At 43.4% G+C, this 27728-nt stretch overlaps 1 protein-coding gene across 1 annotated transcript in view; it reads left to right on the top strand.

The window, feature by feature from the left end:
- The window catches only part of MBD2 (methyl-CpG binding domain protein 2), a 65518-nt gene extending 43509 nt beyond the window's left edge, over window positions 1-22009 (top strand). Inside the window, exons 4-7 of the mRNA XM_087715336.1 lie at window positions 5560-5650; window positions 8366-8543; window positions 18584-18728; window positions 21036-22009. Of these exons, the coding sequence (XP_087571462.1) occupies window positions 5560-5650; window positions 8366-8543; window positions 18584-18713 (399 nt within the window). The 3' untranslated portion in view covers window positions 18714-18728; window positions 21036-22009. The remainder of the gene's footprint in view (window positions 1-5559; window positions 5651-8365; window positions 8544-18583; window positions 18729-21035) is intronic.
- The last annotated feature ends 5719 nt before the right edge of the window (window positions 22010-27728 follow it).

Below are 27728 nucleotides of genomic sequence, written 5' to 3'. Positions count from 1 at the left end.
GTTGTTAAGTGAGTTCTACCAGATTTTTTTTCAACTTTTTTTTTGAGGGGGGGGCATGGTTGTTAAGCAAATCACTGCAGTTGTTAAGCAAATCGTGCTTCCCCTATTGACCTTGCTTGTTGGAAGGTGGTGAGGAAATGATAAACACATGATCCAGTGGTGGGATCCTGCTGGTTAAACAACCGGTTCGGTGATCGTGTACTTCATGCGCGAGTGCTCTGTGTGTGCCTGCACCTGATGCGCGTTGTGTGCTTGTGCAGTTTTAACAAAACTTAACCTTCCACGTTACTTCTGGGGAGTAACACAGCTGAGAAACAGCAATCTGCTCTGCCGCACAAATCAGCTAAGAGGATATAGGTAAGTAAAACGCAGGGGTGGGTGAGGCCCACCTGATTATCGGAGCTACCGGTTTGCCCAAACCGGTATGAACCGGCTGTATCCCACACCTGACATAACCCCAGGGCATTGCAACCCTTGTAAATATGTGCTGGTTGCCAAGCACCTGAAATTTTTATTATGTGACTGAGGACATGATCACAGTTGTGGACGCAAATACTGGTTGTCTATGCCGTAACAATGTTGTTAGTTGAGGATTGTCTGCAGAGGAATGCTGAATTTGTATATAGTTCAAAGATTTTCCTTTGAGACTGGAGTGGAGCAAAGAGAGTCCAAAGTGGCCAAAGAAAGCTAATGCAACCCTTGGTTGTATAAACAGAGGCATGGAATCAAAATCACATGAAGTATTAGAATCTCTTTATAAAGCCTTAGTAAGACCACACCTGGAATACTGCATCCCGTTTTGGTTACCACATTACAGAAAAGATGTTGAGACTTTGGGAAAAGTGCAGAAAAGAGCAATTAAGGTGATTAAAGGCCCGGAGACTAAAACATATGAAGAACGGTTGGAGGAATTGGGTATGGCTAGTCTAGAGAAAAGAAGAACTAGGGGTGACATGATAGCAGCGCAGGGACGGAGTGTATGGGGGTGGGAGTGGTCGTGTGTGCATTGCATTATGGGTGTGCTCTCGCACGCAGTGTTATACGTGCACACGTTTTTGGCATATGACAATAAAAAGGTTAGCCATCACTGTGCTAAGACATTGAAAAGCAATAGATTATCAGGTTAAGATCTCACTGCTATGAATGATCTGGGGCAGATTTGTTCTGCATCACAGTTTGGCTGGATTCATGCAGCAGACGTAGCTTCTTTAAGCATGGTTTATAGAGATATGCCTATGTTCCTACAATGCATTAAACCCAAACTAAAGAACTAGACTGAGAGTTTATGAACCGGAGACAATTTTTTTGTGTGTCCAATCACACTTGGCCAATAAATCTCTTCTTTTCTTTTCTCTTCTTTTCTCTTCTTTTCTCTCTTCTCTTCCATTCCCATTCCCTATTCTATTCCATTCCATTCCATTCCAATCCAATCCAATCCAATCCATCCCATCCCATCCCATCCCATCCCAATCCAATCCAATCCAATCCAATCCAATCCAATCCAATCCAATCCAATCCAATCCAATCCAATCCAACCCACTCTTTAAAGAAAGTCCACAGTGCTTTAGGATAGGGATGTCCATCACTGGAAGGGGAATTCTGGGAGTTGAAGTCCACAAGTCACAAAGTTGCTGAGGCTTTAGGCCATTCAACCCAGATTCTCATCCAACTGTCATCTCTCACCGGACTTCAATCCCCATCAGGCTTATCAAGCATCGCTCTGACAACCCTGTTCCAGAGTTTTAAGCCCCCCTGGGACCCCACTCTGTAGGGCATGAAGTTCATATTTGCGTTATTAGCCTAATGATTTGCATTGACTGGAGGTGACATCTAAATGTCAAATTTGCAGCAGGAAGGAAGGGCTGTGTGTGTGTGTGTGTGTGTGTGTGTTTGTGTGTGTGTGTGTGTGTGTGTGTGTGTGTGTGTGTGTTGGGTAGGTTAACCCTTTATTTCCCATGCTCGGTTCTAAGCGCCTCCTTTGAAGCTGCTATTTGAGGGGGTGGAAATGTCGACGGACGCAGTGAGATTTTTTATTTTTTTTGGCCATGCAAATAGCAGTGTCGGTAATGATCTTTGAAGGTGGTTTTTTTTATTTTTGCTGCCTCCCACACGGGTTGCGGTTCCATTCTTAGCCAGGCCTGTCTGGGCTGCTAATGCTTGCGGTTTTTCCAACCACCTTTTAAAAAAACCCTAAATGTGCATTTATCATTGCATCGGGCTTTTGCGCTGTGCAGACTGCTTTGAAAAGGATGCCTGCTAGCTTGAGTGTGGAAAAGGGAGCGGAAAGTAACAACGGAAGATGATTAATTATGACAGATAGGGAGAGAGAGAGAGAAAAAAGGATTGTTTAAATAATGAATTGCCCGGCTGAGCATTCCCTTGATTTCTTTGTCTGCCTCCCCAAATGGGAATGTTAATGCTTTTTTTGTGGAATAAAGTAAAGGTAAAGGTTCCCCTCGCACATATGTACTAGTCATTCTCGACTCTAGGGGGCAGTGCTCATCTCCGTTTCAAAGCCGAGCGCTGTCCTAAGATGTCTCCAAGGTCATGTGGCCGGCATGATTAAACGCCGAAGGCACACAGAACCCTGTTACCTTCCCACCAAAGGTGGTCCCTATTTTTCCTACTTGCATTTTTACATGCTTTTGAAATGCCAAGTTGGCAGAAGCTCGGACGAGTAATGGGAGCTCACTCCGTTACGCGGCGCTAGGGATTTGAACTGCTGACCTTTCTGATTGAAACGCTCAGCGTCTTAGCCACTGAGCCACCGTGTCCCATTTTTCTGGAATACCATGGAAAAATGGGAACTTTTTAGATGGTTGAGTGGTGTTTGTAGAGGTCTCCTTTCAACCTGTGCATGAAACAGCAATTTGTAGTATTTTTATATATAGGTGGTCCTCAACCTGCAACTATTCATTCAGGGACCGAACGTAACAATGATATTGAAAAAAATCTGACTTATTATCAGTCCTCATCCTTATGACCATCACAGCATTCATTAAACATGAAACTCAGCCAACTACTACTACTACTATTTCTATTTCTACTTCTACTTTTACTATTACTACTATTACTACTACCACTACTACTACTACTACTACTACTTATTATTATTATTATTATTATTATTATTATTATTATTATTATTATTATTATTATTATTATTATTATTATATACTTTATTCATTAAACATGAAACTCAGCCAACTGAACATTCATGCTAATATTTGTTTATTTCATTTGTATGCCGCCCTTTCCCCCCGAAGGGGGACTCAGGGCGGCTCAAAACTCAAACCAGGGAAGGGGGATACAGACAAATTAACAACAACACAAAACAATACATAATTTAAAAACACGCAACAATCATACCATTCGAGATAGGGGCAACGGTTCTTTAGCCCCAGGCCTGTCGGAACAGCCAGGTTTTAAGGGCTTTGCGGAAGGCCTGGAGGGTGGTGAGGGTGTGAATCTCCACGTGGAGTTCGTTCCAGAGGGTCGGAGCAGCCACAGAGAAGGCTCTCCTCCGGGTAGTCGCCAGTCGACACTGGCCGGCGGATGGAATTCGGAGGAGGCCTTGTCTGTGGGATCTAATCGGTCTGGTGGAGGTAATTGGCAGCAGGCGGTCTCTCAAGTACCCAGGTCCAATACCATGAAGGGCTTTATAAGTGACGACTAGCGCCTTGAAGCGTATCCGGAGACCAATAGGCAGCCAGTGCAGCTCGCGGAGGATAGGTGTTATGTGGGTGAACCGAGGTGCACCCACGATTGCTCGCGCGGCTGCATTCTGGACAAGCTGAAGTCTCCGAATGCTCTTCAAGGGCTGCCCCATGTAGAGCACGTTGCAGTAGTCCAGTAGAGGTCACAAGGGCGCGAGTGACTGTTGTGAGGGCCTCCCGGTTCAGGTAGGGACGCAACTGGTGCACCAGGCGAACCTGGGCAAATGCCCCCCTGGTCACAGCTGACAAGTGGTGTTCAAAAGTCAGCTGTGGGTCCAGGAGGACTTCCAAATTGTGGACCCTGTCTGAGGGGCGTACTGTTTGACCCCCCAGCCTGAGAGATGGAACACTTGGTCAATTAGTAGGAGGGAAACACACCAGCCACTCGGTCTTATCTGGATTGAGTACAAGCTTGCTAATGGTAGATACGGTTTGCTGCCAGAATCCTAGGTATCAACCAAGTACCTTCTTAAAATATAAGATGATGATGATGATGATGATTGTTATTGTTATTATTATTTTATTTATTAAACAAGAAACTCAGTCAACTGCACATTCAAAAATGCATCACAAATACCATTGACTTATTATTATTAATAATATTATTTAGAAAATTTATTTATTCATTTCTTATTATAATATCGGTCACAGTGCAACCATCCTGGCGTTATCTCCACCCTACATATTAAAGTGTATAACCAAAACTATACAAATATTATTGTACATTGTCTTCTTACGATGAATTACTAATTATACATATAGATATATTCTAGTCAATATACTCATTTGTGTTTACATATATTACATACATTGCATTACTCTCCATATTCACAAATCCAAATTACTTTTTGTTCCAACTTCCGCCTCTCATTTCCAACAAATAGTAAAATCTATCCCATATATCGTTTTATTCTGATCCTCCTTTGTTTTTAATTTCTAGTGTCAACTTGTCCATTTCTGCACATAGAAATATTTTATTTATTAATTCCCTCTCTGACGGTACACCCTGACTTTTCCATTGTTGGGCATATACCATTCCTACTTACTACCACATGTGGTGGACATGTAAAAAAGTGATTTTTGGGGGGCAAAATGTCCAGATAGAAATGACCGGACAAAGGTTAGAACTCAAACCAGAGTTATTCCTCTTAGTTATTCCATAACAGAAGACTATAGTAAGGGGTCAATGTATCTAATATTACATATTGTAACAGCGGAGGGGTCAAATTATTGACCCACCTCACGGCGGTAGCATCGAGAGCCCCTCCCCAGTAGGAGCCAGCTGCCGGCCCACTTCTCGCATGTGTCACCCCTGGCCTCAATTTTGCCATTAGTGCCTTCTGGAAAGCCCTCTGCAGCCGATAACAGAACTCCGGATTGATCCAAGGTCTTAATTAGGGCAAATTTGGGGGGTAGGGCTTAATTTGAGCACATGCATTCAAAAACGCGATACCGCTTCTTGTTGGGGTGGGTCTTATTTTAGGGGACACATGGTAGGAATGCATCCCTGCAATCAAGATGATTGTCATTTGTGATTGTCCCCACCGGCTTCTGACAAAGTCAATGGGGAAGCCGGCAGGCAAAGTTGCAAGCCGTGATCATGTGATGTCTCCCTTAATGTCCCCAGCCAGCTTGCTTAACGACTGTGGCAAAAAAAAGAACCATAAAAAGAGATGTGGTCACATGACACTTCACTTATCAATCAAGTCACTTTCAGATTTTTCTGATCCCTATCCTGGTGTTAAGCCAAAGGGCTACTTGTGTGGCTGTGTGTGTGTATATTAACGAATAATTACGGTGTCCATTGATCATAGTTGTTGTTGTTTTTTAAAATCTTTTTTAGCTTTTCTGGGAGAAGAGGCTTCAAGGCTTAAGTGCGTCAGATGTCAGTGAGCAAATCATTAAATCCATGGAGCTTCCTAAAGGCCTTCAAGGTAATGTTGAGGTTTTAATGGATCCAGTGGTGAAATCTACATTTTTTTTACTACCAGTTCTGTGGGCATGGCTTGGTGGGTGGGTGGGTCTGTGACTATGTAGTCATGTAACTGGGGGACAAAAGACAGAAACTCACTTTAACAATATCCTACTGGAGCAGGATTGGACTAGATGACCTCCCGGTCCCTTCCAGCTTTGGATTATCCTCTGAAGCTGCTTCTAGTGCCAGGTTTGTAGTCCTACCTCTCTCTCCTTTTCCCCTCCTTCCCTCCCTCCCTTTCTTTTTCTTTCTTTCTCCCTTATTTCTCTTTCTCTCTCTCTCTCTCTGTTTCTGTCTCTCTCTCTCTTTTTCTTTCTTTCTTTCTTTCTTTCTTTCTTTCTTTCTTTCTTTCTTTCTTTCTTTCTTTCTTTCTTTCTTTCTTTCTTTCTCATAACCTCCCCCCCACCTTTGCATTTTTGGCTGTGCGATCGTTGGAACTTTTTAAAAAACCTTTTAAAAATATTTTTTACTACCAGTTCTGTGAACCAGTAGCATTTTTTACTACCGGTTCGGGCGAACCAGCCCAAACTGGTAGCATTTCACCCCTGATAGATCCCTTTGAGCGGATGGATTTAGTGGTAATCCATGAACTGAAGTGCAGGAAATCTGTTCGCGCATCCCAGCCGGGAAATGCTGGGAGTTGAAGTTGCCGAATTTGAAAAACACTGTTCTAAAAGACTGCAGGGAGTCCTCAATCTACAACAGTTCATTTAGTGACTGCTCGCAGTTACAACACCCCTGAAAAAAGTGACTTATGGCCATTTTTCACACTTATGACTATTGCAGCATCCCCGTGGTCACATGATGAAAATCCAGACGCTTGGCAATTGGGTCACATTTGTGACGGTTGCAGCGAGTGTCCCGGGAGCGGTGATCCATCTTTTAGGCCCTTCTGGCAAGCATCCCCATGGTCACGTGATTTACATGTGAATGCTAGATATCTGGCTCACATTTATGAATTGAATTGATTATATTTCTATACCGCCCTATTCCCAGAAGGGACTCAGGGCAGCTGACAACCAAGTCAGGGGGGTGAGGGGATACAAATAGGAAAAAAAGGGACATGGACAAAACAATACCACAATTTAAAAACAATCAACAGACACACCATTCGAGCGGGGACAAGAACTCATCAGCCCCAGGCCTGTCGGAACAGCCAGGTTTTAAGGGCTTTGCGGAAAGCCTGGAAGGTGGTGAGGGTCCGAATCTCCATGGGGAGCTCGTTCCAAAGGGCTGGAGCAGCCACAGAGAAGGCCCTCCTCCGGGTGGTCGCCAGTCGGCATTGGCCAGTGGATGGAATTCGGAGGAGGCCTAATCTGTGGGATCTAATCGGTCTGTTGGAGGTAATTGGCAGCAGGCGGTCTCTCAAGTACCTAGGTCCAATACCATGAAGGGCAGGGATGGGTTTCTCACCCCGTTCCAAATGGTTCGGTTGGAACGGGGCCGGCGGCGTCCTCGTGCACGCGCGCGGTGCACGCATGTGTACTAGCGTCTGCGTGACGCTCCAGCTGCTCCTGGACGATCGCGCAGGCGCTGTATGCGTCCTGCGCATGCGTGGAAGCGCAGAACTCGTCAAAACCGGGTAAGGACCGCGGGCGGGCGGGCGGGCGCGCCCTTCGCTGTTCCCGGAAGTTACTTACTTCCGGGTTCGGTGACCAACTGGTTCGCAGGGACCGCCACGAACTGGTTGAAACCCACCCCTGATGAAGGGCTTTATAAGTATATTTTACCATGATCCAATACCATGAAGGGCTTTATCAGGTCCAATACCATGAAGGGCTTTATAAGTATACTTTATAAGTATATACTTTATAAGTATATACTTTATAAGTATATACTTTATAAGTATATATGACGGTTGCAGTGTCCTGGGGGCGTGTGTGTCATGTGATCACCTTTTAAAGAAGCAAAGTCAGTGAGGGAAGCCAGATTCACTTATCAACCATGTTATTACTTTAACAACTGCAGTGATTTCACTTAACAACGGTGACAAGAATGGTCGTAAAATGGGGCAAAACTCACTGAACACCTGTCTCACTTAGTGACAGAAATGTTGGATTTCACTGGGCTTGTAAGTCGAGGACTACCTGCATTATATCAATTACAGGCAAGGGTGGGCTTCAAAATTTTAGCAAGGAGTTCTCTGCCTGGTTGCTGGGTGGGCGTGGCCTAGTTGGCCTCCTGCACAAAGGGGTGAAGTTTTTGCCCTCCCCAGGCTCCGGAGGCTTTCCTTGAGCCTCTGGGAGGGTGAAAAAGGCCTCCCCGGGCTCCGGAGGCCCCCTGCAGGCTGGAAACGGGCCCATTTCCGCCCTTCCTGAACTTCCGGTAGGCCCATTTTCTGCCCTCCGTGAGCATCCATGTGCATCCTGCATTTACCTGCATCCAAAATGAGCCGTGTGGGGACTTCTGGGAGGAGTGGGGTGGGTGGGGCCAGCCAGGAGTGGGATTTCGGGGCTCTCTGAACTGCAGAGAATCTTAGCTAGAGGTTCTCCCGAAGCCCCTGCGAACCCCCTGCAGCCCTCCCCTAATTATAGGGAGAATTTGCTTGTTAACAAACGGAGCTCACGCTAAGCGTTGTCTTGGGGGCAGAGATCTTATTGGGCATTTTTTATTGCGAATCCGGCCCTCTGAATATGCCGTGTTTTAATGAGCCACTTTTGCATTCGCTCTCTAGGAGTGGGCCCCGGGAACAGTGACGACACCCTCTTGTCGGCGGTGGCCAGCGCATTGCACACGAGTTCGGCGCCCATCACAGGACAGCTCTCGGCCGCCGTGGAAAAAAACCCAGCGGTGTGGTTAAACACGTCGCAGCCTCTCTGCAAAGCCTTCATTGTTACGGATGAAGACATTAGGTGAGTCCTTCACAGGCCTGGTTCCCTGCCACATGCTGGGCTCTTTTTGGAGACCTAAAAAGTCAACATTCCCTCTCTCCTGTTACCTCCCCCTCTTTCCCCTTCCTTCCCTTCCTCCCTCCCTCTCTTTCTCTCTTTCTTCCTTCCCCCTCCCTCCTGCCACCTTCCCTCCTTCCTCCCTTTTTCTCTATTCTTCCTTCCTTCATCCTCCTTCCTTCCCTTTCCTTCCCTTTTCTTCCCTTCCCTTCCTTCCTCTCTCCCTCCCTCTCTCCTGCTACCTCCCTCTCTTTCCCCTTCCTTCTGTCCTTTCTTTCTCCCTTCCTTCCTTCCTTCCCTCCCTCCCTCCCTTCCTTCCTCTCTCCCTTTTTCCCTTCTTCTCTCTTGCTACCTCCCTCTCTTTCCCCTTCCCTTCCTTCCCCCCTCTCTTTCTCTCTTTCTTCCTTCTTCCTCCCTCCTGCCACCTTCTCTCCTTCCACCCTTTTTTCTCTATTCTTCCTTCATCCTCCTTCCTCCCCTTCCCTACCTTCCTCTCTCCCTCCCTCTCTCCTGCTACCTCCCTCTCTTTCCCCTTCCTTTCACCCTCTCTTTCTCTCTTCCTTCCCTTCCTTCCTTCCTCTCTCCCTCTCTCTCTTCCCTCCCTCCCTCTCTTTCTCTCTTCCTTCCCTTTCCCTCCTGCCACCTTCCTTCCTCTCTCTTTCTCTATTCTTCCTTCCTTCATTCTCCTTCCTTCCTTCCTTCCCTTCCTTCCTTCCTTCCTTTTTCTCTATTCCTTCCTTCCTTCATCTTCCTTCCTTCCTTCCTTCCTTCCTTCCTTCCTTCCTTCCTTCCTTCCCTCCTTCCTTCCTTCCCAGCTTTTGCTGACACAACGTTCACTTCGGGATGGCTCATAAACAAAGAAGTAAATCAGCAGAGCATGCCTTAGGAGTTATGAGAGGGCATATTCCCAATCTTGCACCTCCAAGTCCAATTTGATTATGCTTGCATTTTTCTTTTTAAATGCTCCATTTACCTCTAGCTTTTAAGACTCAGATCATCTTTTATTACTGCTATCTGTGATTGATTTCCTGCTGATCTCGTGGTAATTGCTGCAAGAAATGTGCTCCTTTAAGAATGGTTAGCTTCTTTAGCTCCGTTTCCCTCTCTTTTCAAAATACCGATACCCGGACTTCAGATATTTATTAATCTTGGGGTTGAGATTATTCTTAAGTGCCTGTTTAAATACTAGCCTTTGAAGTTTTCAAATTGTGAGATGCTGGGCTTTGGGTAAACAAGCATGGTGTTTGTTAGGCGAAAGCTGAGCAATAAAATGCCCACTCCCCCAAATGTTGGATATTTTGATATTTTTTGCAAAGCGAAGAAAGAAAAGGGTAGGAATTTTCACTCAGACGTTTTAACAAAAAATAATTACAATCTGATATGGAGAGAGATAGCTTCCTGTAAAAAAAAAAAGATTTTGGAAGTAAACAGGCAGCCTCATTCACCTTCAAAATAGACCCAATCAGAAGCGGGGGTAGCAAACCTTCAGAGGTCTTATGGAAACAGAACCTAGCCCAAGGATCAGCAACCCACGACTCTGGAGCCGCATGTGGCTCTTTCATCCCTCTGCTGTGGCTCCCTATTGCCCGTCAGGAAAAGGAAAAAGGATCCTGTGCTAGAAGGAGACTCTATGGTGGGGGAACCGGACTTCCAGTCGGCTCCAGAATTGAGCAGGAGGCTTCCGGTTAGGACTGTTGTGGCTCTTTGAGTGTATAAGGTTGCCGACCCCTGACCTTGCCAGACGCATGAATATGTAACCCTCAAAGAGAACTAATGATGTGCCACGGACTTGAATTTGCTTGCAGTACCACAGATCTCTCTCTCTCTGTCCCTCCCTCCCTCCTTCCCTCCCTGTATGTATGTATGTATGTATGTATGTATGTATGTATGTATGTATGTATGTATGTATGTATTTCTGATGTTAGAGTTGGGGATTTATCAACATTTGAAAGAGATTAAGCACAAGATAACTGTTTTCCAGTATTTGAGGGTCTGCTACAGAAAAGGGCAGATTGGCTTATTCCCCAAAGCACCAGAGGGCAGGGTGGAAGCTTCTTCAAGACAGATCCAACCTAGAAGTAAGGAGAAATTTTCTGTCAGTGAGAACAATTAATCAATGGAATAGCTTGCCTCCTGGTGTTGTGGGTGCCCCATCACTGGAGATTTTAAAGAAGAGATTAGATAACTATTTGTCCGAAATGGTATTGGGTCTCTTGCTTGAACAGGGGACTGGACTAGAAGACCTCCAATGTCCCTTCTGCCCTATGATTCTATGAGATTTGATGTAAGAAATAGCAATATCAATAGCACTTAGACTTATATACCGCTTTGCGTGCTTTACAGCCCTCTCTAAGCAGTTTACAGAGTCAGCCTATTGCTCCCAACAATTTGAGTCCTCATTTTACCCACCTCGAAAGGATGGAAGACTGAGTCAACCTTGAGCCTGGTGAGATTCGAACTACCAAATTGCAGGCAGCTGGCAGTCAGCAGAAGTAGCCTGCAGTACTGCATTCTAACCATTGTGCCACTGTGGCTCCTGGCACAGTGGGTGGAAGCTTGTTAAAGACAGTTACAACCTAGAAGTAGGGAGAATTTTTTTGACAGTAAGAACAATTAATGGAGTAGCCTGCCTCCCGGAATTGTGGGTCCTCCAAAGTTTTCAAGGAGAGATTAGACAACCATTTGATTGGGATGGTGTAAGGTCTCCGGCCTTGAAGCAGAGGGTTGGACTAGAAGACCCCCAGTTTCCTTTCCAGCCCTATGATTCGATCTTCTATGGAGAGAGACAGTGTCAAAAGAATGGAGCAACTGGGGAGAAATAGCACTTCTGCTAGTTTGTTAGTAGGTTTTCTGGTTTTTCACCATGTTTTAGTTTTTAAACTGTTCCTCCTCCAGCGACCTCTGCTTTTCAGCCAAAGTTGAATCATCAACTACCACTGTTGCTCTCTGGTAGTTGATGATTCAAATCCACACCAAGGTGTGATATCATTAATGATTCAGCTGCTGAGACATTCTAAAGTTTGGACCTCATCCTTGTACTTGTCATATCACATTGTAGGAGGGGAACTTCTGCAGGCAGCATCAAGTTAGGTTTCTGCATTGGAGGTGTTAGTTTCAATTTTTCACTCCAAACTTTAGTATGGTAATGATACTATGGTGATAGTATGGTAATGATGATAAGCCTTTCAGACCTCAAAATACCCTGTTGGTGTTTTCAGATATACCAAATTTGCTACTCTGATACTGTGCTATTTTCACTTCTAAAATTATGCCACCAAGCTTGGATTTTGGGCTTGGACAACCTAGAACTTCGTCTCCTACCGTCTGACCTAAGCATAGCACACAAAATTATATATGAGAACATCCTACCTGTCAATGACTGCTTCAGCTTCAGCCTCAATAATTCACGGGCACACAAGGTACAAACCCCAAGTAAATCTCTCTGAACTCGATTGCAGAAAATACGACTTCAGCAGCAGAGTGGTCAATGCCTGGAATGCTTCTACCTGACTCCATTGTTACATCCTCAAACCCCCATAACTTTAACCTTAAACTGTCTACTGTTGACCTCGCCCCATTTCTAAGAGGTCAGTAGGGGCATGCATAAGCGCACCAGTGTGTCTAACATCCCTGTTCTACTGTCCCCATTTATTCCTATCAGTTTCCTGTATTCATAATCATGTTTATTCTTACTCTTGTTATCTTGTACATGACTGACAAATAAACAACTAACTAACTAACTAACTAACTAACTAACTAACTAACTAACTAACTAACTAAACAAACAAACACATAAATAAAATATAAAATGATCAGAAGCGCTGCATCACACCACAACTACCATGTGAAGTTACACAATTGACACAGGAATTGATTAGTAGTCCTGGATCACCATTTTTCCCAAGCTACTAACAATAGGCCAATTTGCCTTTTGTGTGTGTGTGTGTGTGTGTGTGTGTGTATGTGTGTGTGTATGTGTGTGTAAATTACTTAATTTTTGTAAATTAAAGTTGGGTGGGTCAAATCGGTGTTTTTCAAACTTGGCAACTTTCATAAGTATGGACTTCAAACTCCCAGAATTCCCCAGCTGGCATTGGAACCTCCCTGGGTTAAATGAATCTCAGTAAGATAAGTTATGAAAACTTGTTAAAGATTGATCACTTTTTGGAAATATTTCAACTCAAGAAAAGGATGCAGCTGCATGATCTCTGCTATCCTACCACCCCTCTGCTCCTTTTTTACTTTCCCCACTTACTTGGGGCTAAGCATTTTTGAGCTTTACCATATCCTGAGCAATGTAATATAAATGTAATAGTTAACACAGCATGGGTTTCTTTCCCCCACATTATTATTTTTGCCTCCAGCAGAAGACTATCGACTCATAAAATAAACTCTCTAAAGGATCTTAAAAAAAAAGCATTTCAGATATCCTGTATTCGCCAGCAGAGGGCACTCTAAAACCATAGTAGAAATCCACCTTTTTCGCTATTAAGATTTGCCTGCTTTAGAGTCCATATCTGCTTCTCATTTCTAGCCTGCCATACCATATTATATTATATTATATTGTATTGTATTGTATTGTATTGTATTGTATTGTATTGTATTGTATTGTATTGTATTGTATGTATGTATGTATATGTATATGTATATTTTGCAATTATGCTGGCCATACCCTTACTGGGAATCGAATTATTTATTTATCAGCGCAATTGCAACACAAATGTAACAAGGCAACATTAAAAAAAATGGCTTTCTGCCTGGATGGCTCCCAGAGTGAGCGGATAGACAGAAAAGGGAAGCAGTATGCTCCCTCCCATATTTGGGCATTCCAGGGATTTTGTGTGTGTGTGTGTGTGTGTGTGTGTGTGTGTGTTTGTGTGTGTGTGTGTTTGTGTATGTGTGTGTGTGTGTGTGTGTGTATGTATGTATGTATTGTGCCATCCAGGCAGAAAGCCATTTTTTTTAATGTTGCCTTGTTACATTTATGTTGCAATAGTGCTGATAAATAAATAATTCGATTCCCAGTATATATTGAATATGAATATAAATATATATCGGCACGAATGGTTGATTCATTTGCATAGAGTGGATATTTTTTTCTCCACACAGTTCTGCTTCTGAAAATTAGGGCTGGAAATCAAGCTGAACACTTTAATGGACAAATCATTTGCTTTCAAGCACAGAACTCTTACAGTATTTAACTTGTAATGATGCTTTTTTCACATGACAGTAATTTGTTGAGGGGAAGATGGCTGCTGTCTGGGTTTTTTTAAAAGCTGTATCCCTGATTCTTATAAAATCTATAAGAGAGAAAAGTAGCTCGGCGTCTGTTGTGGGGTTCCTCCTTCGATGCTTCCTCAAAAGATCTGCAACTCTGTTCTTACTTAGAGGAAACCAGTATGTTTCCTTTGGATAGGATGGAGTGGAATGGAAATAGAATAGAATAGAATAACAGAGTTGGAAGGGGCCTTGGAGGTCTTCTAGTCCAACCCACTGCTTAGGCAGGAAACCCTACACCACTGATTAATTGTTCTGTCAAGAAATTTCTCCTCAGTTCTACATTGCTTCTCTCCTTGATTAGTTTCCATCCATTGCTTCTTGTTCTGCCTTCTGATGCTTTGGAGAATAGTTTGACTCCCTCTTCTTTGTGGCAGCCCCTGAGATACTGGAACACTGTTATTATGTCTCCCCTAGTCCTTCTTTTCATTAAACTAGACATACCCAGTTCCAGCAACCATTTTTAAAAAATGTTTTGGGCTCCAGTCCCCTAATCATCTTTGTTGCTCTTCTCTGCACTCTTTCTAGAGTCTCCACATCTTTTCTACATCATGGTGACCGAAACTGAATGCAGTATTCCAAGTGTGACCTTACCAAGGCATTATAAAGTGGTATTAACACTTCACGTGATCTTGATTCTATTTCTCTGTTTATGCAGCCTAGAACTGTGTTGGCTTTTTTGGCAGCTGATGCACACGGCTGGCTCATATTTAAATGGTTGTCCACTAGGACTCCAAGATCCCTCTCACAGTTACTACTATTCAGCAAGGTACCACCTATACTGTACCTGCACATTTTTTTTTGTACACCAGATCTTTTTGAGTCCTTAACAAAAATCATTATAGGGTCTTATTTTCTTTTGACCCCCGAAATAAGCACTTGGCCTTATTTTTGGGGAGGTCTTATTATTCTTGAGGTGCAGGAGGCAGCGAGTGTGGTCACCTCATGGCTGCTGCTGTGTTGCAATATTTTTGGGGAGGGCTTATTTGGGGGGAGGGCTTATTTTAGTGCATGCACTCAAAAGTCCAATTGGGCTTATTATCTGCAGAGGTCTTATTTTCAGGGAAACAGGATATGTCATTCTCTAAATGGGATCTCTAGGATTTGATAGGTAGGTAAAATGAGAGAGACAGAGATAGATAGGTAGGTAGGTAGAGATACCACGTTTTCCCCCAAAATAAGACAAGGCACTTGGCCTTATTTTTGAGGAGGTCTTAGTATTTTTGAGGTGCAGGAGATGGCAAGTGTGGTCACCTCATGGCTGCTGCTGTGTTGCAATATTTTCAGGGAGGGCTTATTTTTGGAGAGGACTTATTTTTGGAGAGGGCTTATTTTAGCACATGTGTTCAAAAGCCTGATTGGGCTTATTATCCAGGGAGGTCTTATTTTCAGGGAAACTTACAGGATAGCTTTTTTATCCAGATCCTCAGCTTTATACTTTACAGAAATATCTTTATATTGCCTAGCTGTTGCTTAAAAATAAATCTCATTCATCAGTTTTGACATGCTCTGCCCCCAAACACTACTAAAATATGGCTCTGTGTAATATGCCATATGGAAAGATAAAAATAAAAGTTCTGTAAACAGCAACGTATAGCACTTCTATGTATTAATCTTTTTTTTTGTTTATTTGTTTTACCAAGTACATTTACAGTCTCGGCATGCAAATAATCCAAGTTGTTGTTTTTTGTAATAAACCACAAAAAAATAAATCTTAGTAATATCTTATCCGTGATAAAAAAAACCATTAGCATTTGAAAAGCATTCAGTTCTTTTAAGCTGCAATGCAGTGGGGGTGGGAAGACTTAAATTATCTCACATTTAGATATGTGGATTCATCTAAATCCATTCCATGGCTTCCTTTTTTTTTGTAGCTTTCCACTCTAAAGTTTGATCTCTAATTTAAAAATAAAACCAAGAGATCTTTTTTGTACTTTTAAAGACTTGTACAGGTTTCCCCCTTGGTTAACTAGGATTAGAAACTATCATTAGATGGAAATCTACATGGTTATAAACTGAAAAACCATGTTGCCATGTTAAGTGAGAATCTCACATATTCCATTCTTCTTTCATCTTTCTTTTCCTTCCCTTCCCTTCCTCTCCCCTCTTAAATTTTGTTTGTATTTATGTTCACCTCACCATAGAATAGAATAGAATAGAATAGAATTCTTTATTGACCAAGTGTGATTGGACACACAAGGAATTTGTCTTTGATGCAGATGCTCTCAGTGTGCTTAGAAAGACAAGATACATTCATCAAGAATCATAAGGTACAACACTTAATGATAGTCATAGGGTACAAATAAGCAATCAGGAAACAATATCAATATAAATCATAAGGATACAAGCAACAAAGTTACAGTCATGCAGTCATAAATGGGAGGAGAGGGTGATAGGAATGATGAGAAGACTAATAGTAGTAGTAATGCAGCCTTAGAGCTGGAACAACACTCTATGCCCCAATAGCCTCATGGTGGACTTCCTTTATTTATCTAGATTTTCCTATTTGAACAGTACTAGAACTGATATTCCTTCTTCTGCTTTTCATCTCAACATGGAGTAGTTATTACATCCTTGCAGAATCTCATATAGGTATCTGTCTTGGTTTAAGTTCCATGATTCCAAAATTCAGATAGGCAGCTGTCAGAGGTAGGTCTTATTGATTCAAGGCTCTCCATTAGGTAAATTATAATTTATTTCTCTTATAGAATCTGATCTTTGATGAGTTCTGAAAAAGGTATTCAAGGCCTTGCTTTATAAAATATTTCATAGATATTGGGTTTTAAAATTTTATTTTATTTATCCAGTTTATACCACCTCACTCTTTGACAGTTCTAGGCAGTTTACGGATAAAAAGAAAAATGATATATGTAAAAAGAAATAACAGCCAATCAGAAGAACAATAAACCAAGCATAACTAAAGGAGGCTTCACAACTGTACCATCTCAAGGCCTGGGAGAACAACCAGAGTTTTAGAAATGCATAGAATCATAGGGATGGAAAAGACATTGGAGGTCTTCTAGTCAAGCTTCCTACCTAATGCCGGAGACCTTACATCATTCCAGACAAATGGTTGTCCAATCTTGAAAGCCTCCAGTGATAGAGCACTTACAAATCAAGTAAAGTACAGGAATATAAAGTGAGGTTATTTGGTCAAAGTTAAAAATCTATATTGTATTTTGTTGTTCCTGGTAACTCTTAATGGATTTTTTTGACTATGAACAAATGAGATTGTAAAGAGTCATTTATAGTTAATCGGGGAAGGAATGTTCCTTTGTTGTATTTTTTAGAGAAAATGATGTTTCTGTGTTAAAAATAAAGGAAAGGAATATAAACTAGTTTATTTGATTAAGGTTGCAATATATAATTATTATTTCTTATCACAGTTAATAGATTCTTCTTGACTAGAGTTAAATGATGAGATTTTTAGAATCTGTGTAAATATGAGATAAGATTATATGAAGAGTATAAATAAATAGATAAATAAATAGATAAAGGGACATGGTGGCTCAGTGGCTAAGACACTGAAGTTGTTGATCAGAAAGGTTGGCAGTTCGACAGTTCAAATCCCTAGCGCCGCATAATGGAGCGAGCTCCTGTTACTTGTCCCAGCTTCTGCCAACCTAGCAGTTCGAAAGCATGTAAAAATGCAAATAGAAAAATAGGGACCACCTTTGGTGGGAAGGTAACAGTGTTCCGTGTGCCTTCGGCATTTAGTCATACCGGCCACATGACCACGGAGACATCTTTGGACAGCGCTGGCTCTTTGGCTTTGAAACGGAGATGAGCATCGCCCCCTAGAGTCGGGAACAACTAACACATATGTGCAAGGGGAACCTTTACCTTTATTTTTGTTGTGGTATTAGAGAACATAATAAGTTATTGCAATTGTTTTTATTTGTCATGATGAAGGTGGAAGTTGTTTATATATCATTTTTCATACAGAGAGAGAGAGGGGGAGGGAGGGAGGGAGGGAGGGAGGGAGGGAGAGATAGATATAAATGCAGATAGATACAGATACATACATACATACCCTTAATATCTAATGCTATATATAGAGAGAGTATTTTTTAACTTTATCTCTTTCTACTCCTTTATATTTTTCTTGGTTTCTATTAGTTTTTATCTTTGCAATGGAAAACTTTAATAAAAGTACTATTAAAAAAACCTGTAGCACAACTTCAAAGTGGTTTTCTTTAGCTATGCTAAATCTCCCCAAGGTTGCAGAGGCTATGTAGACGGTGGAGATTCGAATGGGTGCATTGGGAATTCTCAGAACTTAAAAATGCGAGCTGATCGCCAAATGAGCTTTTCAATTTCTAGAAAAATAATTGCTGGATGATGTCAATAAATTTTTTCCTGGGGGAAAAATGGTTCTTGAAAAGATGAGGCTAGTTCATCAAGTTTCTTGCTCTCTCTCACCTCCCCCGCAAACTTTCTAGCTGCTTTGTTAGGAAAAGTATATTTTAATTTCAAATAAACAGGGGACTAGTTTTCCCCTTGGGAAAGGCATTGCGTTTGATGTTGGGTGTTCTCCGTTACCTGAATGTTTCTGCAGATGTAAAGCATTGCTTTATGTGTGATTTACCCAGCGAGAAGGATGTGGGTCTTAGCACTTAGCACTTCCACGGCAGAGTACTTGAGGCTGGCTGGCTGACCGTTTTTGCATTCCATGTTCAGCTTGAACCCAAAACCCTTCCCTGATGGGTTCTTGCATTGTTCAACAGGAAGCAAGAGGAGCGAGTGCAACAGGTACGAAAGAAACTGGAGGAGGCACTGATGGCAGATATCTTGTCCCGGGCTGCGGATGCACCAGAAGTAGATGAGGTTGAAATGGACAATGGAGAAGAGGCATAAGAATTAAATAATCAGGTACAGTCCAAGCTTATGGGGGAGGGGGAGAGTAGTGGGATGATATATCTCTCTCTCTTTTCTTCCCTCCCTCCCTCTCTCCTCTCTCTCTCACTCTCTCACACACATTTCTTTAATGCACCCTTCTCCCTCCCTCTCTACATCTCTTCTTTCTCTCTCCCCTCCCTTCATAATCTGCATGTTTTCACCTCTCATATGGCCACCCATCTCCCTCCCTCTCACCCCCCTCTCGCTCTCACACACACATCTCTTTAATACACCCTTCTTCCTCCCTTCCTCTCTCCTCTCCCCGCTCTCTCTCACACATCTCTTTAATATACCCTTCTCCCTTCCTCCCTCCCTCCTCTCTCTTTCTCTCTTTCTCACACACACATCTCTTTAATATCTACAAGACTGTCTTTTGCCGCATACCTCCCTAAGACCGATAAGATCGCACAGGATGGGCCTTCTCCAGGTGCCATCAGCTGGACAATGTCGGCTGGCGACGCCTCAGAGTAGGGCTTTCTCAGTTGCCGCTCCGGCCCTATGGAATGAGCTACCCCCAGAGATGCGGACCCTACCCACTCTCATGGCCTTCCGAAAAGCTATCAAAACCTGGCTTTTCCAGCAGGCTTGGGGCTGTTGACCTCTTGATTGAGGTCCAGCCCCGCTTAGACTGAGTGCATGTTGTGTTTCTTTTAATTTGTTGTGTCTTATTTGTTTTGGGCGGCCTATAAATTCAATAAATGGAAATGGAAATGGAATACACCCTTCTCCATTCGCCCCCCCCTCTCCTCTCTCCTCTCTCCCTCTCTCTCCTCTCTCTCCTCTCTCTCACACACACATCTCTTTAATACACCCTTCTCCCTCCCTCTCTACCTCTCTTCTTTCTCTCTCCCTTCCCTTCATAATCTGCATGTTTCCATCTCTCATATGGCCATCTATCTCCCTCCTTCTCCTCTCCCTCTCTCACTCACACACACATCTCTTTAATACACCCTTCTCCATTCCTCCCTCCCCCTCTCCTTTCTCTTTACCACTCCCTCTCTCCTCTCTCTTTCCCTCCCTCCCTCTCTCCTCTTCCCCCTCCCCTCTCCTCTCTCCCCCTCCCTCTCTCCTCTCTCCCCTTTCTCTCTCACACACATCTCTTTAATACACCCTTCTCCCTTCCTTCCTTCCTCTCTCCTCTCTCTCTCAAACACACCTCTTTTAATACATCCTTCTCCCTCCCTCCCTTCCTCCCTAATCTGCATGTTTCCATCTCTCAAATGGCCACCCACCTCCCTCCCTCCCTCCCTCCCCCCTCTCTCTCTCACACAGACACACACCTCTTTAATACACCCTTCTTCCTCCCTCCCTCTCTCCCTCCCTCTCTCCCTAATCTGCACCTATCCATCTTTCATATGGCCACTCAACTCACAAACAAGTGACTTTGGGTAGCACACAACAAATCTTTTTCCCCTTATATTTTGAATTCCATGTAGTGGGGAAGGGCAAGGGATTAAAAACCATATTTCTGAGGCGGCTGCAAAATTCCGGGTTAGAAAAATCCCTCCTCCGAATGCTTAGCAGCCATGCATTTGACACCGGACCCTAAACAGAAACAGGCCTAGGTTCATCTCTCCCCTATTTAAAAAGTTATTTTTTTTTTTAAAAAAAAAAGTGTGTTCGGTGTAACAGTTTAAAAAATGAGAGCAAATCCCCAGAAATGCTTTATTGCAGTGCCCCTAGATGACGGAGAGAGGAAAAATACCATTATGATGTATGATGGACTCCGACCGATTCCTTTGACTAAGCTCTTATTTAGTCTGAAGCCTCCAGTGTTTACGGGCCCTGTTTGTCTGGCACAATGGCTACCAATTCTGAAGAATTCCCTTTGAGCATTTCCCCGGTGCGGCCTATCTGCTCATCCACTTATTTATCTGCAGGCAGTGCCTCATTTCTTGCGCCAGACAAGAGGCAGATGGGACTCCCCTTCCAGTTTTTCCCCCCCTCCCTCCTTTCAATTTCTGTAAGAAATAACAGGAACTTAAGCCAGTGACAGCTCAATCTTTCTGCGCGCGCCCATTGAGTTCCGTTGGACTAATTTTCAGCCGAACGAGAAGAGAAGAATGATGAGAAGTGGTTTTCTGTAGAAAATTGAGGCTCTTGGCAAGTTCAGTTAAACTGCCAGAGCCATCTTGAGATTCCGGAGTACATAAGAAGCTCGTTTTAGGCTTTCGGGGATTGGCCGTGTTTTAGCTTTTGATTTGAAAGAACAATTATACGTCATTTAAAACATCATCATTCATTCTCTTTCCTCTCCATTTTTTTTGTTTTGTTTTACAGGTACTTAAAAAAAAAAACAGAAAGAGACTCCCAGATAAAAATTTCTGGAAATTGGAAGCGCTTTTATGCTTTCCGTTGGTCTTTTGTGATAGAAGAAAGAAGACCTCTGCACATTTATATAGCTTTCTAATAGCATTAAAAACCAATGCCCTTTTTCGGCTCTTATTATTTTATTATTATTATTGTTATTTTATTATCCTATTTTTGATGTACATATCTTGTTAAAAAAAAGAAAGAAAAAAAGGGGAAAAGAAAAGAAAGAAAAGACCCTACTCTTTATTTTGTGTCTTACGACTTCAAAAGTCACGTTTTTATTTTTTTATTTTATCCGTTTGGTGACGTCAAAAAAATTCCTGAAGATGGAAGCTGAGCTTTTTCGATGCCAAGTTGGTGATCTTGTAGCGACGGCCTTTCAAGCACTAAATAATGAGAATTTCTTCTTCTTTTTATGTGTGCGGGTTTTTGTTTTTTTTGCAAGAATAGATCAGGAAAACAGATTGATTCCCAGTTAAAAAACTAAACCAAGAAAAGAAATTGTGTCATGATTTCTTGTACATATATTATATAAAAGATTTTTTTTTTATACTGGAACTGAATGGAAGGAATCTATCAATTGACCCATCGTCATTCTCTAAAGAGAAATAAATACATTTATTTCAGAGCAATTACAATTTTTAGAGTAATGTACTATAATTTAAGGCAAAGCTCTTATCTCTATTACTGTGCATTAGGCAGAGATAATATTGTTCAGTGAAAATATAGGGGAATACCGAATGTCAAGCTGCTAAAGCCTTTTGTTAAGTTTATTGGGAAATTTATTTGCACTCTGACCCAATTACAGAAGCACTTCGATGAGTGTGCAATTTTCCCACACCGGATATGGAGCCTCCGTCCTCCTTTTTTGTAAAATGGGGAAATCACGACCTACCTCACAGGGTTGTTGTGAGGATGAGCTTAATAAAAAAAAAGGAAAGTATTTTTTCAATGAAATGGTTTTCCCAAATGAATAGAAATGGATACACGGAAGATGAAGGATGATTATTATTTGTATAATAGTAAGATGATTGATAGGCTAGTCTTGAGTTCACTGGTGTTTATTCATCAAAGAGGACTAATGACATTGTCACGATTCCAAGTAACACGAAGGAAAACTCCTTTCCTCAAAGCTCCATTTTATTAGAGATGTCATATTATCTTTGCACATCTGGGGAAACCCAAATCTGAAAGCTTCCAGGTTTTCCCCACCCAAACGAAAGTTCAAGTCCCTGCCCAGCACCCACATGTCCATCGTATGGTCCATTCAAGTACCATCGCAACTGGAGATGCCTCCCAATCACACCACTCCAGGTGCAGGGCAGGTGACCTTGACTCTCTGAGAAAGGAATGTTATTTTGACTATATCTCCCATACTCCATATACTCCCCCCACCCAGTTTCTCACAGCATTAAATTTGGCATGCAAAAGATGGCTTCCAGGCCTAACAGATATATTCAATTTTCAGTTAAAAGTTGATAGTAGTTTAGATAGATGACAAATTGATAGGTATTCTTCAATACAGCCATTGACCAGATCACAAGCAATAAGAATAGGAAATTGTCTATATGACAAGGTAAACCCTAGATCCTGTCAGCCAAAGAATTCTACCTGGCAGGGTCCAGGAGAAGAGCCTTTTCTGCTGTGGCCCCCATCTTCTGGAATATTCTATCGTCAGAGGTGTGATCTACACCCACATTCCTGCCCTTCTAGAAGAGCTTAGAATTTGGGCTCTGCTGCTTGGTCTGGAGTCCCAACAGAGCCCTGCTACATTGGGGGTGGCTTTCTCAATCCTAAGGGATGCGGTGGCTCAGTGGTTAAGATGCTGAGGTTGTCCATCAGAAAGGTTGGCAGTTCGGCGGTTCGAATCCCTAGGGTCGCATAACGGGGTGAGCTCCCGTTACTTGTTCCAGCTTCTGCCAACCTAGCAGTTCGAAAGCACATAAAAAATGCAAGTAAAAAAATAGGGACCACTTTGATGAGAAGGAACAGCGTTCCATGCACCTTTGGCATTTAGTCATGCCGTCCACATGACCACGGAGATGTCTTTGGACAGCATTGCCTCTTTGTTTTTGAAACGGAGAATGTCATTCCCTAGAGTCAGGAATGACTAGCATATATGTGCAAGGAAAACCTTTACTTTCTCAACCCCAGGCTGCCCATCATTTTGGTTTTTAATTTATTTTTTAAACTTGTTAATTCCAATTTTAATTCTTTTTTTACACTTTTTAACTATTATATTGTAGGTCACTTAGAATCAATATATTATTGAGATGGGTGGCATATAAATCTAATCAAAGGGAATGAAACATCCAAGATAAGAATAGGTCAGCCATCTCCAACCTGGCATCCTCCAGCTGTTTAAACCAAGAATCCCTCAAATTCTCAATCAACTTGATCATAAATTAGGAGTTCTGTTAATTTTAATGCTCATGGAGGCACCATAGAAATGAATAGTAACTTTTCTGTTTCACTGCAAGATCACCTTTTGAGGTCCGTCCCCATCATTAGATAAAGTTAAGGTATTTGCTTCTGATGGATAACATTGGGTGTCAGTAGATCAGTGGTGGGTTGCAGGCAGTACGCCCCGGTACGGGCATACTGGTGCCTGGTGGGAGCACCGGGTGTACCATTCTGGTATGGTGATCCAGAGGGTCCACCCACCCGCCCGCTGTCCTTACCTGTATTTGAACTCTTTGGTACTTCCATACATGCACACAGAGCGTACAGCAGCTGCGTGATGCTCCACCGAGCAGCTGGAGCATCACTGAGGCATCGCAGAGCGTCACAGGATGTAAGGACACATGTGCATCTGTGCAAGTTCATGTGGTGGACGCCAGGCCCCGTTGCACCGTAGTGGTTGCACCAGGATCCGGAACCCACCACTGCAGTAAATTCCTGGTGGAGAACAAAACTAGGTTCTGCTGAACCTGCCTTTGTCTCCTAAATGAGTCTGTTTCTTCAGACACTGCCAAGGACATTGTTCAAATCCAGATATGGAACAACTGCACCTCAAATTGAATTGGGAGTTATTTCTCCTCAAGATGCAATGCCCTCTAGCTTTATCTTCTCATGTTGGCCAGCCAACTTCAGAAAAGTATTTGTATTTGTATTTGTATTTTATTATTTGTATGCCGCCCTTCTCCGAGAGGACTCAGGGCAGCGAACAATTCAAAGGGGAAAAAAGGGGGAACATAAAAGACAAAATACAAATAATAAAAGTCGACAACCATACATGTCGAGAGGGGAGGGAACTCATCACCCCCAGGCCTGCCGGCAAAGCCAGGTTTTGACGGCTTTTCGGAAGGCCTGGAGAGAGGTGAGGGTCCGAATCCCTACGGGGAGTTCATTCCAGAGGGCCGGAGCTGCCACAGAGAAGGCCCTCCCCCGGGTAATAGCCAGGTGGCATTGGCTTGTAGATGGCACCCGGAGGAGGCCAACCCTGTGAGATCTAATGGGTCTGTGGGAGGTAATTGGCAGCAGGCGGTCTCTCAAGTACCCAGATCCAATACCATGAAGGGCTTTATAAGTTACGACTAGCACCTTGAAGTGTATCCGGAGACTGATCGGTAACCAGTGCAGCTCGCAGAGGATAGGTGTAACGTGGGTGTACCGAGGTGCACCCACGATCGCTCGCGCGGCTGCGTTCTGGACGAGTTGAAGTCTCCAAATACTCTTCAAGGGCTGCCCCATGTAGAGCGCATTGCAGTAGTCCAGTCTTGAGGTCACGAGGGCGTGAGTGACTGTTGCGAGTGCCTCCTGGTCCAGGTAGGGACGCAACTGGTGCACCAGGCGAACCTGGGCAAATGCCCCCCTGGTCACAGCCGACAAATGGTGTTCTAAAGTCAGCTGTGGATCCAGGAGGACCCCCAAGTTGCGAGCCCTGTCTGAGGGGCGTAGGTTTTCACCCCCCAGCCTGAGTGATGGAATATTGACCAAGTTTTTGGGAGGAAAACACAACAGCCACTCGGTCTTGTCTGGATTGAGTACAAGCTTGTTAACCCCCATCCAGACCCTAACAGCCTCTAGGCACTGACACATCATGTCAACCGCTTCACTGAGTTGGCACGGGGCGGACAGATACAACTGTGTATCGTCCGCATATTGATGGTGTTTTATCCTGTGCAGTCGAATGATCTCACCCAGTGGCTTCATGTAGATATTAAATAGCAGGGGGACAGGACCGAACCCTGAGGAACCCTGTATTTCAGGGGCCTAGGGGTCGACCTCTCCTCCCCAACTAACACCGACTGCGACCTGTCCGAGAGGTAGGAGGAGAACCACCGAAAAACGGTGCCTCCCACCCCCACCTCTCGCAGTCGTCGCAGAAGGATACCATGGTCGATGGTATCGAAGGCCGCTGAGAGGTCAAGGAGCACTAGGATGGAGGAATGACCTCCATCCCTGGCTCTCCAGAGATCATCGGTCAGTGCGACCAAAGCGGTTTCCGTGCTGTAGCCAGGCCTGAAAGCAGACTGAAAGGAGTCTAGATAATCGGCTTCATCCAAGGACCGCCGGAGTTGCGAGGCCGTTGCATGCGACGTCCAATTCTGGGTCACCATGATTGAAAAAAGATGTTGAGAAAGAGTGCATCAATAATGGGGATTGGAGACTAAGCCATATGATGAACGATTAAGGGAAATAGGTATGTCTAGTCTAACAAAGAGAAGGACTCGGGGTCACAGGTGGACTGCTGGAGGTTCAGAGGGGTTCGGGAGAACCTCTAGCTAAGATTCTGTGCAGTTCAGAGAACCCACAAATCCCACTGCTGGCTGGCCCTGCCCACCACTCCCTTCCCTTCCCCTCCCAGGAGACCCCATGTGGCCTGTTTTGTATGCAAGTAAGTGCAGGGCACACATGAAGGTTCGAGGAAGGCGAAAAATGGGTCTACTGGAAGTTCGGGAAGGCTGGAAATGGGCTTGTTTCTGGCCTCCAGAAGGGATCTGGGGAGGCTATTTTTGCCTTCCTGGAGGCTCGAGGAAAGGCTCCGGAGCTTGGGGAAGCAAAAATGCCCCCCCCCCATGATGCAAGAGGCCACCTAGGCAATGCCCACCATGGCCATGCCCACCCATCAACCGTGCAGAGAACCCCTTTCTAAAAGTTTTGAAGCCCACCCCTGCTTGGGGTGATATGATAGCAATCTTCCAGTATTGAGGGACTGTCAAAGACAAGAGAAAGTTGACCTAGTCTCCAAAGCATCTGAAGGTAGGACAAGAAGTTACAGGTTGAAGATCATTAAAGAGAGATCCAACCTAGAACTAAGGAGAAATTTCCTGACAGTGAGATAAATTAATCATTTAATTTGCCTCCAGAAGTTCTAGTTGCTCCAACACTGGACGTTACTAAGAAGAAACTGGACAACCATTTGTCCAGAATGGTATAGGATTTCCTGCTTGAGCAGAGGGTTGGGGTAGAAGACCTCCAAGGTTCCTTCCAATCCTATTATTCTATTTTATGTGTGCTTTGTTTAGAATTTCTCACCATCTTACAAGCTTATTGTAGATAACACCATTGTTTAGTGCTTAAAGGTAAAGGTTCCCCTCACACATATGTGCTAGTCATTTCCGACTCTAGGAGGCGGTACTCACCTCCATTTCCAAGCCAAAGAGCCAGCGCTGTATGAAGACGTCTCCGTGGTCATGTGCCCAGCATAACTAAATGCAGAAGGCGCACGGAATGCTGTTACCTTCCCACCAAAGGTGGTTCCTATTTTTCTACTTGCATTTTTTATGTGCTTTTGAACTGCTAGGTTGGCAGAAGCTGGGACAAGTAACGGGAGCTCACCCCGTTACACCGCACTAGGGATTCGAACTGCTGAACTACTGACTTTCTGATCGACAAGCTCAGCGTCTTAGCCACTGAGCCACCGTGTTCCAGTTTAGCGCTTGGGGAGACCTAATTAATTGCAGACTAGACAAATAGTTGACTATTGGCTGAAAATTCTGAGAATTAAGGGAGATCTAATGGCTAATTGAGTTATTGAACTGGGAATTGTTGAGAAATTCAACCTTTTACAAACACAAAGAGGGCCTGAACTCAGCCTAACTTCCTAGGTTTTCTGTAGACTCAACGCACAATTATTTTTTGGTTTTAATTATTTCTTGGTTTTAAAGGAAAAAAAGCTTAAATCTGCAGTTGGAGATGTATACTTGAGAATAAAAAAATTGAAAATTGCGTATTTGGAGAAAAATGAGCAAATATATGTTTAAACACAGATTTGAAGATTTGAAGTTTTTTTAGGAATTGCCAAATGGGAAGTGAGACAGAATGGTTTTCTGCTGAATGTGTGTAGAAGTGACAAAAAGCACTTTCTTACTCCTGCTTTGAGGGTAGAGATGCTGAACTCCCTGCTGTGCCGCTCATCTTCCGTTGCTAGTTTGCACCGTTCTCCCTTAGCAAATAATGCCTGCTTGGGGACTCTCTACCAGGCTTGTTGGTCGCTAAATTGTGTGGAAAAGCTGATTTGGGAACCGTGTCCAGCAAAATCTATTCATCTAGTAGACTTGGAACTCGATGAGCCTTTCAGAGCCCGGTTACGGAAAAGCTACACTCAGGGCATGATTATTTTTGATAAATTTGGCCTCTCTCCTGTAAATGAATTTTAGTGGATTTGTAACAGTGATGGCTAACCTTTTTGTCATTGCATGCCAAAAGCATGTG

The sequence above is a fragment of the Thamnophis sirtalis genome, unplaced genomic scaffold (genome assembly GCF_051295495.1).
Source record: "Thamnophis sirtalis isolate CommonGarterSnake01/CBP01778 unplaced genomic scaffold, rThaSir2_p1.2 scaffold_5, whole genome shotgun sequence".
Lineage (NCBI taxonomy): Eukaryota > Metazoa > Chordata > Lepidosauria > Squamata > Natricidae > Thamnophis > Thamnophis sirtalis.
Note: the sequence above shows the minus strand (reverse complement) of the source record. Positions and strands in the feature narration are given on the sequence as shown.